Here is a 12,437-nt window from a genome sequence, read left to right as displayed (position 1 = left end):
GCATGGGTTCCCGGGAATGTTAGGCAGCATAGATTGTATGCATTGGGAGTGGAAGAACTGTCCCGCTGCCTGGAAGGGGTTCTACACGACCGGCTATAAGGGAAAGAATCCCACGATGATCCTCGAGGCCGTAGCTGATTACCGGCTGTGGATTTGGCATGCGTATTTTGGGATAGCCGGTTCGAACAACGACCTAAACGTCCTCAACTTGTCACCCCTTTTCAACGAGCAGTGCCAGTGCGTCGGTCCGGCGATCAGTTTTGTCGCCAACGGCAACCAGCATGATATGGGCTACTACTTGGCGGATGGGATATACCCTAGGTGGCCCGTCTTTGTGAAGACGATCCGGTGCGCATCAGATGCGAAGAAGGCCTACTTTGCGACGCGGCATGAGTCGGCGCGAAAGGACGTGGAGCACGCATTTGGTGTGCTTCAGGCTCGATGGGCTGCAGTTAAGGGACCAACGCGTTTGTGGAATGTCGACTGCATTGCTGATATAATGTACGCCTGTATTATCATGCACAACATGATTGTCGAAGATGAAGGTGTACAACTGACTAATTGGGCCAACGACGATAATGAAGCAGGTCCAAGCCACGGCGTCGCCTCCGCCAACGTACGAGGTGGGGTACCTCACGATGAAGAAGCCCTCCTCCAAGATGCCGACATGCGTCAAACGGATGCTCATATTCGACTCCAAAAGGATTTAATTGAAGAGTTGTGGGCGTGGAGGATTGCAAGGCGTTAGTTTTTATTTAAAATTATGTAATTTTTTTAAATGTACTTTTTAATTTAAATGAAAATAGTATATTTTCACGTATATGTGTCGTATATTTAATTTCGTATTTTGTGTGATTGTTAATTGTTTGTTTTTCATAATTGAGTGATGTAGCTGAGCTATTGCATGTCCAGTTGCTTGTCCAGTTGCATGTCCAGATGATGTGGCAGGAGGATTTTAGTGCTGATGATGTGGCATATGCAAGGCTATGGGAGGGCTATTGCATGTCCAGAACCACTGGAGATGCTCTAAATATTTTTATTTACTCTTCTTTCACATATATTACTCTTCAGTTTATTCAATCATAATATTTTATTATCAATATTACATTATATTTTAATCATTTCTAACACTAAATTGAATGGATGTAATTTCTTTAATAACAATACATCAACTATTTTATTTGAAATTAATTCTTTCATATGGAATCTATCCAATATTTTAATTTGTTACTGTTTAATAATTATTTAAATTTCAAGGAAATAAAAAAATTAAAAGTTCAGAATTTAATTTTTTACCCTTTTAATTTTAATACTTTAAAAAAAAAAAATTAGCTTCATATATTTATATCATATATATGAATGAGGAAATTACAAATCAACTCCCATAACAAGGAGGAAAGACAAATTACGCCACCCAGGGTTCGAACTCGAGACCTCCAGGATGGACACGGTATCCAGCACCCTTTATCGCTAGGCCAAGGGGCTTGGATCTTTTAATTTTAATACTTCCCTATTTGACGTTGAAAAATTAGGGTTGTGATAATGCCATAAAAATGTGTGCAATAATTTGAAAGTCATTAAAATTGAAATATACATGATGATTACCCTTATTTTAAGTCATTCCTGTATCAATTCACAACAATACATCAAATTCATAATTATAATTCTCTCACAATGAAAAGAGACAATACCTCAAATTCATAATCATAATTCTCTCACAATGAAAAGAGACAATACATCAAATTCATTATTACAATTCTCTCACAATGAAATGAAACGTAGTTAATATCATTTTCGATGATTCACTCTGAGAAATAACGCAGACAAGCATAGACTTACTCACGAGCAACAACCACCACCTGCTTCCCGACGTTGCGACCAGAGAATAGGCCAACGAGAGCCCCGGGCGCACTTTCAATGCCTTCGGCTATGTCTTCAACGCATGTGATCTTCCCTTCCTTGATTAGAGGCACAACCATTTCCAGGAACTTCGGGTAGAGATGGTAGTGGTCGCCAATGATAAATCCTTCCATACGGATCCGTTTTGTTATTAGGTTAGACAAGTTGTGGACGCATTCGGGCTGCTCAAGGCTGTATTGGGAGATCATCCCACAAACAGCAATGCGACCGTGGAGTCTCATGTTGTTTAGCACCGCTTCGAGCATCTTCCCTCCCACGTTCTCAAAGTAGATGTCGATGCCATCGGGGAAGTACCTAATGAGAACAACACAAATTTGTTAGAATGATTTTTTATGAACTTGTGATTTTATATAAGTTTGGATTTGTTCGAATTATCCACAATTTTATTTGGTGAAATTGCATTTGATATGGCAGTCGGAAAATTGTATGTAGACATCACCGCCAATGAGTTAACTAATGTCATCCATTTATAAAGAAAATATAGTGTTTCCTGTCAAACAAAGTGTCATTTAATTGAAAAATATCAACAATATATTACACGTAGATAACAATATATCACATGTAGATGACAAGATGGATAATTGCGAACATACCCGTACTTCATGGTTTTTTGGCTGATTTTTAAAGTTGTGAGACGAATGAGAATTTTATCAAACTTTATGATTGCTGGATATACACACATACTTCACATATAAACGATTTTTATGATAATTTTTGTGGGATACAAAAGGATTCGTTTTCTTATATAAGAACCTAAACATGTGTGTGTGTTAAATTACTAACTATCCTTCAAAGTACACATTTTTATAATAATGATAGAATATAGAGAGGAAAATTCACCTCTTCAAAGCTGCATTATAATCTTGCTCTTCTTTGTAGTTAAATGCTTCATCAAACCCGAATTTCTTCTTCAAGAGATCGACCTTCATCAAAGCAACAGCCGACATTAAGCACTAATGAACCAGATTGTTCATCAAAATCCCAAACACAAACTTGCCACGGAAGAAAATTAGCACATAAAATAGACAGCCAATCAAGTTGACAATCTAATACGATGGGCCATGTAATCCCGACCTTTTCTTTGCTCCCTGCACTCCCAACAACGTAACACCCTGCAGTCTTTGCAAACTGACCAACGATCTGACCAACAGCTCCGGATGCAGCAGAGACATAAACAGTTTCCCCCTTTTTGGGAGAGCACAACTCGAAAAGGCCAACATAAGCTGTCATGCCAGTCATACCTAAAGTGAAAACATGAATCACATTGATTCAGCGTGTGTATAACCAAAATCAAAGATAGTGATTATCATATTTCACATTCTTAGCCTCACGTCCATACATCTCCTAACGTTGAATTTCAGAAATAACCAAGATAGACACCATTATTCATGGCTAACACAAATCCAACATTTCCCAATCTATTCCCCTCCTTATTCAAGCATTATGAAGTTCATCAACAGCTCATTTTCGTTAACAGTTTAACCGCATACACAGATAAAAACTTCTGCAGAATCATAAACAGCTAGTTCAACCTCAGACAAATAGAACTAGGAAGCAGGAATCAAGCATCAAATTTAAAGGCTACAAGCTAAATAAGCAGATCATCACAATGGGCTCGAGAAACTCACCAAGAATCCCTGTATAGTAAGAGAGGGGTAAATCTTTATCATGAACCTTAAACAATAGGCTTGGATCTTTAATAAGGCTATACTCCTCCCAGCCAGTGGACCCCCAAACTAGCTCGCCCGTCTTGAAATTCGGATGAGACGAATCCAGTATTTTTGACACTCCATATCCAGAAATAGGCTGTCACCAGAAAATGGGGCAAACTTCAACTAATCTCAGAAACACCAAAAAGATGTGATCAACATTTAATCAATGGAAAGATACAGTTTTTATTTCTTTCCCCAAAATCTCAGACTATTCATCAAACAAGAACCTCTGCAGATGAGATATTATATTCCAGTGAGATCATTTACACAATATTTTATCAAAACTCAATCTTTTTTAATAAAATAATTAAATTAAGGGCTCTAATTCAAATCAATACTTAAGTATATACCAAATTCTATTCACCCTTCACACAAAATCCCCCAATAAACCAACAAAATGAGTGCCCTAAAAAACAAAACAATTTCTAATCAAGCAATCAGAAACACAATTAATTTCAACAAGAAGCTAAACACCCATAAAAATTTCGAAGAAGAAAACTAAACTTACAGAATCTGGTGTGAAAGAAGCAGTGTAGTGGCCCTCGAGCTTCTTCATGCGGCTAAGCATGTAGGGATCACAGGATAAGTAGAGATTCTTCACTAAAACGGCGCCGTCGCAGCCGCTGGGAATTTTGAGCTGAATTTTGGAAGTTCTTAGCGACATATCGGATTCTTTCACAGATGTTTTGACATAGTTGTTGAGTATCACTTGCTTGTTGTTAATTTCCTCACCCATTTTGCTCTGCTTCAGTGTGTGTGTGTTTCTTCTTGAAAGTATGAAATTTTATATACTAGTAATTATTTTATTTAAAAATGGAAATGATATCTTGAAAAGCGAAAAAGAAAAATCATTGATTATGGAAATAAATTAGGAAAGCAAGTTAGGATAGTGACAAATTGTAGTGATAATACTGTTATGCTACTTTTATTTTTCCATGATCAATTTCAATTCACCAGGTCCCATCACTTTTTAATAACTGTTTTTGCTTTTTAATCAGATAAATCAATGCCAGATAATTCATTCTCAGTAAGTTAGTATAATGATAATCATATATTTTTACTCGTTCCGTGCGCGTTAATGGCGGTGTTTCTTTTCGGTACACCATTTTAAAACTGAACTGAATTAAGTAAAGGAATAATAAAAAAGGAAATAAAAAAGATAGAAAGATGAATAGAAAATAAAAGCTATGAAATTGATGGAGTATTATTCATTGGTGGTCATCTGCCTCAGTTACATGAGACGTGTATAGGTAAAATTTGGAAATCTTCAACAATTCTATGAATGGAAAAAGCATTATATTAGAATCCTCGTATTTTAATTAAATTTTATAATAAATAAATTAAATAGAAAATAAAATAATGGGAACCATGAATATTAGTGAAGCGAATAGATAAATAAGAGATGGAGGATTGTAGGTATTATCTCTTAATGTGTGCAATAGTTTGGAAGTCAATAAAATTGCAATATAGATTGTGTTATTTGTGATGATTAACCTTATTTAAGTCCTTCATGTATCAATTAATAACAATACATCAAATTCAAGATTATAAATTTATAATTCTCTCCCAATGAAAAGAGACGTAGTTAATCTTATTTCCGATGATTCACTCTAAGAAAAACAGACTTACTCACGAGCAACAACCACCACCTGCTTCCCGACGTTGCGACCGGAGAATAGGCCAACGAGAGCCCCAGGCGCGCTTTCAATGCCTTGGGCTATGTCTTCGACGTATGTGATCTTCTCTTCCTTGATTAGAAGCACAACCATCTCCTAGAACTTCGGGTAGAGATGGTAGTGGTTGGTAAAGATAAATCCTTCCATACGGATCCGTTTTGTTATTAGGTTAAACAAGTTGTGGATGCCTTCTGGCTGCTCAAGGCTGTATTGGGAGATCATCCCACAAAGCAGCAACACGACCGTGGATTCTCATGTTGCTAAGCACCGCTTCGAGCATCTTCCCTCCCACGTTCTCAAAGTAGATGTCTATGCCATCGGGGAAGTACCTAATGAACAACACAAATTTGTTACTCCTATTATCTATATAACGATAAATTGCCGGAAAAACTATAAAATTTGGTCAAATTCTGATACGTCCACCAATTTTTAAAAAATTAACCAAAAAAATCATAAGTTTGGATTTGTTATCCCAAAGACCGTGGGATAATTACGAACGGATCCATACTTCGTTGTTTTTTGGGCAAACTGCCTTAAAAATCACAAACTTTTTCCATTTTCCGGTTTTCCCCACGAACTAAAAAATTGGCGTATAATGTCACTTTACATTCGGTTGCCGTTTTCCCATGACTGGTTTTCTGGCCATAAATCAAGCTGACGTGTATTTTTAAGCTGACGTGGCTGTTGAGTGTATAAGTTGACGTGGCTGCTGACGTGTCAAACTGTCCAAAAAGTTACAAACTATTCCCATTTTCCGGTTTTTCCCACGAACTAAAAAATTGTCCTGCTGACGTGTCCTTTTAAGCTAACGTGGTTGAGTGTGTACTGACGTGTTAAAATTAAGCTTACTCGTATTTTAGCCCACAAAATCCCCAAATTTAGCCTAATTCACCTTCATTTTTTTACCCTAAATTCATCCCCAAATTCCTTTCACTTCACTTTCAAATCGGTGCCGACACCAATGAGCACGATGGCGGCGAGGGGCTTCTGCGCGCCGGTGGAGGAGTCACTTTCCTTTTTTAAAGCCGCCACGTCGACTGACCGCGACTTCTTCCTGCTCTGCTTTCTACACATGATAAATAATACTCCCTCCGTCCCAAGATAACTGAAGCACTTCTTTTTGGCACGAGATTTAAGGAATTCATATTTAAATAGTTAAAGTGGAGAGAGTAAAGCATGAGAGAGAAAAGTAGAGGAGTGAAGAGAGAGAAAAGTAGAGGAGTGAAGAGAGAGAAAAGTAGGTGGATAATAAAGTAAGAGAGATAATTTTTTGCTAAAAAGAGAAATGACTCACTTATAGTGAGACATTCCAAAAAGGAATACGAGTCGCTTATCTTGGGATGGAGGAAGTAGTAACAACAAGAGAAACCGCCCTAAAACAGATCCAATTGCATTTCCCGCAATGGCGCCGCTAGAGAGCTTCTTCTTCCCTTCGCCGCGGCCACTCGTGGCATTAGCCAGAGTTTTGGGGCACACGGTGTCAAGAGGCTTCCCACAAAGATAAGTGTCGAGAAGTTATTCCTTTGATTTTTCTACAAGGCCATTTGGAATTGAGTCGTTTAATTTGTTGAAAGATACGTTGAATTGGTCGAGATTTGGGAGCTAGAGTGATTATTCTAAAAAAAAAAATTGAGATTGAAACCATACATTCAAACCAGAAAATTGACTAATTTCGAACAAATAAAAAAATAGCACATTCAATCAAAATTGACCAAAAATCGATTGTTTTAAATGGAAAAAATTGAAATTGGATTACGACAGAATTCCTGTGAGAAGAAATCACGACGGGAGGATGAGAAAAGTTCGTGGGAAAAATCGGAAAATAGGAAAAGGTTGTGACTTTTAGGGCTAATGAATTTCGGCGTTTTCCACATCAGATTTCAGGCTTGCCACGTGCGCAAGATTTCGACCGGAAAACTCTAGGGTCGGGTCAAATGGGAAATTCCAACAACCCGGTAAAGTTCATGACATTATACGCTAATTTTTTAGTTCGTGGGAAAAACCGGAAAATGGAAAAAGTTTGAGACTTTTAAGGCAGTTTGCCCTTGTTTTTTCAGCTGATTTACCAAACTTTTGGCAGTTTTTATGAAAATTTTTGTTGGACACAAAAGATTCTTTTCTTATATAAGAACATAAATATGTGTATTGTGTGTTAAATTACTAAGTATCCTTCCAAGTTAAACAAGTATACACATTTTTATAGCAATGACAGAACTTCTTCAAAGCTGCATTATAGTCTTGCTCTTCTTTGTAGTTGAATGCTTCGTCAAACCCGAATTTGTTCTTCAAGAGATTGACCTTCATCAATGCAACAACCAACATTAAGAGCTAACGAACCAGCTTGTTCATCAAATGTGAAACATAAACTTGCCACAAAAGAAAAATAGCACATAAATCGACAACCAATCTAGCCAACAATCTAATAAGTTTTGGATAAGCCATTAGATTCTCACCTTTTCTTTGCTCCCTGCACTCCCAACAACGTAACACCCTGTTGTCTATGAAAACTGACCAACGAGCTGACCAACAGCTCCGGATGCAGCAGAGACATACACAGTTTCCCCTCTTTGGGAGAGCAAAACTCGAAAAAACCAACATAAGTTGTCATGCCAGGCATGCCTAAAATGATAACACGAAAACATTGATTTTTAGTCTCACGTTCGTACATCTCCCATCGTTGATTTTGAGAAATTATCAAGATACATGCCACAAATCCAACATTTCCCAATCTATTCCACTCATAATTCAAGCATATATATTTCATCAACAGCTCGTTTTCGTTAAAAGTTTAACCGCAGACATAACTTTTGCAGAATCATAAACAACTAGTTCTACCTCAGACAAATAGCACTAGGAAGCATTTCAAACTATTCATCAAAAAAGAACCTCTGCTGAGACACCAAAAAGACATAACCAACATTTTAACAATGGAAAGGTTCAATTTTTATTTCTTCCCACTATTCATCAATGCAGCCAAGAATGTAAGGATCGATGGATAAGTAGAGATTCTTCACCAAAACGGCGCCGTCGCAACCGCTGGGAATTTTGAGCTGAATTTTGGAAGTTCTAAGCGACATATCAGATTCTTTCACAGATGTTTCGACATAGTTGCTGAGTATCACTTGCTTGTTGCTAATTTCCTCACCCATTTCCAATTATTTCTGCTTCAGTGTGTGAGTTTTTCTTCCTGAATGTTTTGTTTAAGCATCAGCAGTGGCGCGGAGCTCCCGGCAGAATTCCCTGCAGAATTCCCAAAAACACCTTCTGCCACGTGATACGGACTTCCCGTTGTATTGCCACGTGATACGAACTTCCCACTGCACAGTGGCGGAATTCCCCGCGGAATTCCTGACGGACTTCCCACAATAATGCAATAAACGAGAATTCCGCGGAACTGCGAATTCCTCGACGTAATTCCGTATCCGTGCATGCCATGTACAATGGCGGACGTCCGCCACGGAATTCCCGCACGCCGATGGGAATTCCGCGGTGACGTCCGCCACTGCTGATGCTCTTAGGTCATGGATGGGAAATTTTATAGTTACGGGAATTTTATTTGAAAAAATGTAGATTGATTATTATTGATTTAATAAAGAGAATAGATTAATATCCAAATTAATCTCGGAACATTCATTTTTTCGAAAAGGCCAAAACATGGAACAATATTTGACTTATTATATATTTTGACTAAAGTTTAAAAATTTTCTCGTATATTTATTTTTAAAAATATTTTGGTCCTTAGGTAGAGTTAATCGTATTTTAAAATTTAAAATTAATCTCATACATAAAACAAAAACATACTTTTCCTATACATTAATAATGTCATACTTAAAACAAAAACATACTTTTCCTATACATTAATAACCAATCAAGTGTGTTAGCTTCTAGTTCTATACAATATTCTTAATTCATATAGTATTTAATTTGTTAATCAAGTTAATTTCTATTTAACTCATTAATTAAGTTAAAATAAGATTAATTAACCGTTAATTTTAGCAAGATTATTGTAATATGGACCAAGACATATTGTCTATAACAAGATCTATGGCGACAGGGTCCGACCGACCCCACCACCGGTCCACAAATACCGCCAGAAGAATCAAGCTTCGGAGCTTTGCATATATGGAATGGAGTAGTTGGGCTCAATGAGCATAAATACAAAACAAAAGTTTTAGGCATAGCCCATTAATCTATCTTCACTGCAAACTCTATTTATTACTCCCTTCCTCCCGCATTAATTAGCACACTTCGCATTTTTATACTCGTTTTGTAAAAATAATAATAAATAGTTAAAGTCAAGAAATATTAAAATAAGAGAGAGAATAAGGAGTGCAGAAATGCAAGTGTGACAGTTAATGCGGGACGGAGGGAGTATTAGTCTCTTCATATTGTATAGGGGCACGACATTTCTTCCTTTCAATTATCTCATTTCCCTAGCTAAGTAAATTATGAAACTTCCGTTATAAAATGTCTTTTAATTTAATTTAACTGATCAAGTCATAAAAAGTCATAAAAGTCAGAAGATAGATTATAATCTTTTTTAACTTTTAAGTCGAATGATAATATTGTTAGTTTTTTTTACATATTAATTGATTCCAACATAATTTTAGAATCTTTCTTGTTTCTTAATGTTGGATTCTTAATATGACTTAGATTTTGAGGTATTTTTTAAGTAACACTTTGTTAACACACTAAAATTTATATATTTACTATAGTTTATTTAACGAGATGTTAGATGTGCACTATTCGGCATTGCTTATTTTTTAATAAATGTGATTTATATTAAATTCAACCCTACTTATTTTTTTTCTTCTTTTGTTTCTTGAACTTTGTTTATAGTGTGCCGTCCCGTTTTTATATATTAAATGAAAGATATGGATTAAAATCCCACTAGTCACGAATAAATATATTATTTTCATACGGTTAATTTTACTGTGAATTATTTAAGTTCAAACGTTCAAAATATTATTCTCGATTCTCACATAAAATATGATTTTTACATTAATCCACGACCACATGCAAAGTGATGTAATTATGTTATGACTATGAAAAAAAAACACACTAGAACATTTAGTGCCTTAATACCTTCATAAATAACTTTATAGCGCCTGAATTAACACTCTAATAAGCCATAACGTTTAGTTTCTTAATAGCCTCCAATAAATAAAGTATAAATTCTCAATTAACGCATATATACATACTATACTATATAAATATAAGTTGTTCTATCAAAGTGCTATTATCACACACATCCTTTAATAGGACATATCTTTTGTAGACATGACGAAAACACTAGCTATGATGTTAACAACATTGCTTGTAGTGAGCACTTTTCTCCCATTGCTAGCCGAAGATATTGGCAACCCTGCTCTTGGTAAAGGCGGAATTCCGGGATCGCCCCCCAAAACACCCGGAAACCCCTATAGGAGGGGTTGTGAGGTGGAAGAAAGATGTCGCGATGACCCACCCTCCAGAGTAGCAAGTGACAATGGGAACGAAGATGTTGACAAACAAAACTTGTTCCACGATGAAGACCTACTAGACGTGGCGCCATATGGAGCTCCAGTCGAGGCTCCAGTCGGGGCCCCATACTAAAACAATCAATATTGTCATATTGAAATGCCAAATTATGTCTAACCCTAAGCTAAATTTTTAGTTTCTATTTTACTAAGAAAAATTAGACCCACCATGTGATGGTTTGTTTTTGTCTAATTTTAGCATCTCTTGGTTAAGAATTTCTATTTAATTTCATCTAATAAATTTGGCCGTCTTTGGTGTATGCCTGCTTGCAGATTAATTTATTAATATGTTTATGTATATTAGGAAAAAATTGGGAACCTTATAGCATATTGATAAAGATTAATATACTATGGATTGAATGAATTTGAAGTTTGGGTTTAAATTTTAAAATTTTCAAACTACCACTTAACACTTACAATAATCCAGAGTTCTAACATAATGTAAATAAAGAAAATTCCCACTCATTATACCATAAAGAAAAGAACAAAAAAATATATGTGAATATACCATACAACAGTGAAGAAAAAAAAGTTGGGATTCAAACCTTAGACGCCTTGAAAGACGAGTTGATTTAAACTAGCATGCTAGTGAAGTCTTTTGTGTACATGGTGAAATATTTTTAATAGTAATAATTAATTTTGTTTGGAATGAGAAATTGAGTTGTAGGCATTTTGAATGAAACTATTAAAATAGCCCATCTTCCAAGCCCATAGTCCTGCATTGGCGGCCTGTTTCAACTTTCAACTACGTCTTTTTAGAAAGAAATGAAAAATCATTTGATAATTTCATTACAAATTGGTCCTTTTTGAGCTGAGCCTTCATTTCAAAGTCATTTTTTGAGCTGAGCCTTCACCTTATTGATCTCACTGATGTTTGCTCCAGAAATCAACATATCATCTACATAGAGTAGGAGATACACAAGATCCTTTCCTTGTTGTCTCTTCATGAATACACAGCTATCATATAGTGATCTTGTGAATCCCAGATTTGTTAGGCTTTCTCCAAACTTCAAATACCACTGCCTGATGCTCTGCTTTAGCCCATATAGGCTCTTTTTCAGCAAGCAAACTTTCCATTTTGAGACTGGAACCTTGAAGCCTTGAGGTTGTGACATGTATATTGTTTCTTCCAGATCCCCATACAAGAATGCAGTCTTTACATCCAACTGCTCAAGCTCCCAATCCATTCTAGCAGCTACTGACAACAGCACTCTTATTGAATTGTGCTTAACTACTGGAGAGAAAACCTCATTGAAGTCAATCCCCTCTTCTTGATTGTACCCTTTAGCCACAAGCCTAGCTTTAAACCTGACTTTATCTGAGCCAGCTGATTCAAATTTCTTCTTGAATGTAATCAAAGGGTGAGACTGAGGTGTATTTACCTGTAGGGAATGAGAGCTTTTTAGCCTTTCCTAGCAGACAATTCTCACACACACCAAGCTTCTCTGATCCATCACCATCTATCAAGCCTTTCTGAATCAGTGCCTTGAGGCTTCCCTCTACTGGATGGCCAAGCCTGAGGTGTCAGCTCCTCAAATCAGTTCTGATAATGGAGTTAGCTTCACCATTCACCACAATATCTTGCAAATAGTACATACTCCCCATTCGTT

At 36.5% G+C, this 12,437-nt stretch overlaps 1 protein-coding gene and 1 pseudogene across 1 annotated transcript; both read right to left on the bottom strand.

Moving 5' to 3' along the window:
- Positions 1–1,675: 1,675 nt before the first annotated feature.
- Positions 1,676–4,411, bottom strand: LOC121775500 (2-alkenal reductase (NADP(+)-dependent)-like). Its single transcript, XM_042172577.1, has 5 exons — positions 4,141–4,411; positions 3,549–3,726; positions 2,995–3,161; positions 2,761–2,843; positions 1,676–2,214 (listed from the first exon to the last, which is right to left on the bottom strand). Exons 1-5 carry the CDS (start codon positions 4,366–4,368, stop codon positions 1,836–1,838), a joined length of 1,035 nt encoding a protein of 344 aa, XP_042028511.1. The 5' UTR covers positions 4,369–4,411; the 3' UTR covers positions 1,676–1,835.
- Positions 4,412–5,257: 846 nt separating this feature from the next.
- LOC121774710 lies at positions 5,258–7,928 on the bottom strand (annotated as a pseudogene).
- Positions 7,929–12,437: the final 4,509 nt, after the last annotated feature.

Source organism: Salvia splendens, chromosome 17 (genome assembly GCF_004379255.2).
Source record: "Salvia splendens isolate huo1 chromosome 17, SspV2, whole genome shotgun sequence".
Taxonomy (NCBI): Eukaryota; Viridiplantae; Streptophyta; class Magnoliopsida; order Lamiales; family Lamiaceae; genus Salvia; species Salvia splendens.
Note: the sequence above shows the minus strand (reverse complement) of the source record. Positions and strands in the feature narration are given on the sequence as shown.

Excerpts from the sequence above, each read along its gene's own strand:
- LOC121775500 (XM_042172577.1), bottom strand. The coding sequence starts at position 4,368 with ATGGGTGAGGAAATTAACAACAAGCAAGTGATACTCAACAACTATGTC. Across the intron at positions 3,727-4,140 it reads CTTCTTTCACACCAGATTCT|CCTATTTCTGGATATGGAGT; the intron begins GTAAGTTTAGTT and ends TTCTGGTGACAG. Across the intron at positions 3,162-3,548 it reads TTACTATACAGGGATTCTTG|GTATGACTGGCATGACAGCT; the intron begins GTGAGTTTCTCG and ends TTTTCACTTTAG.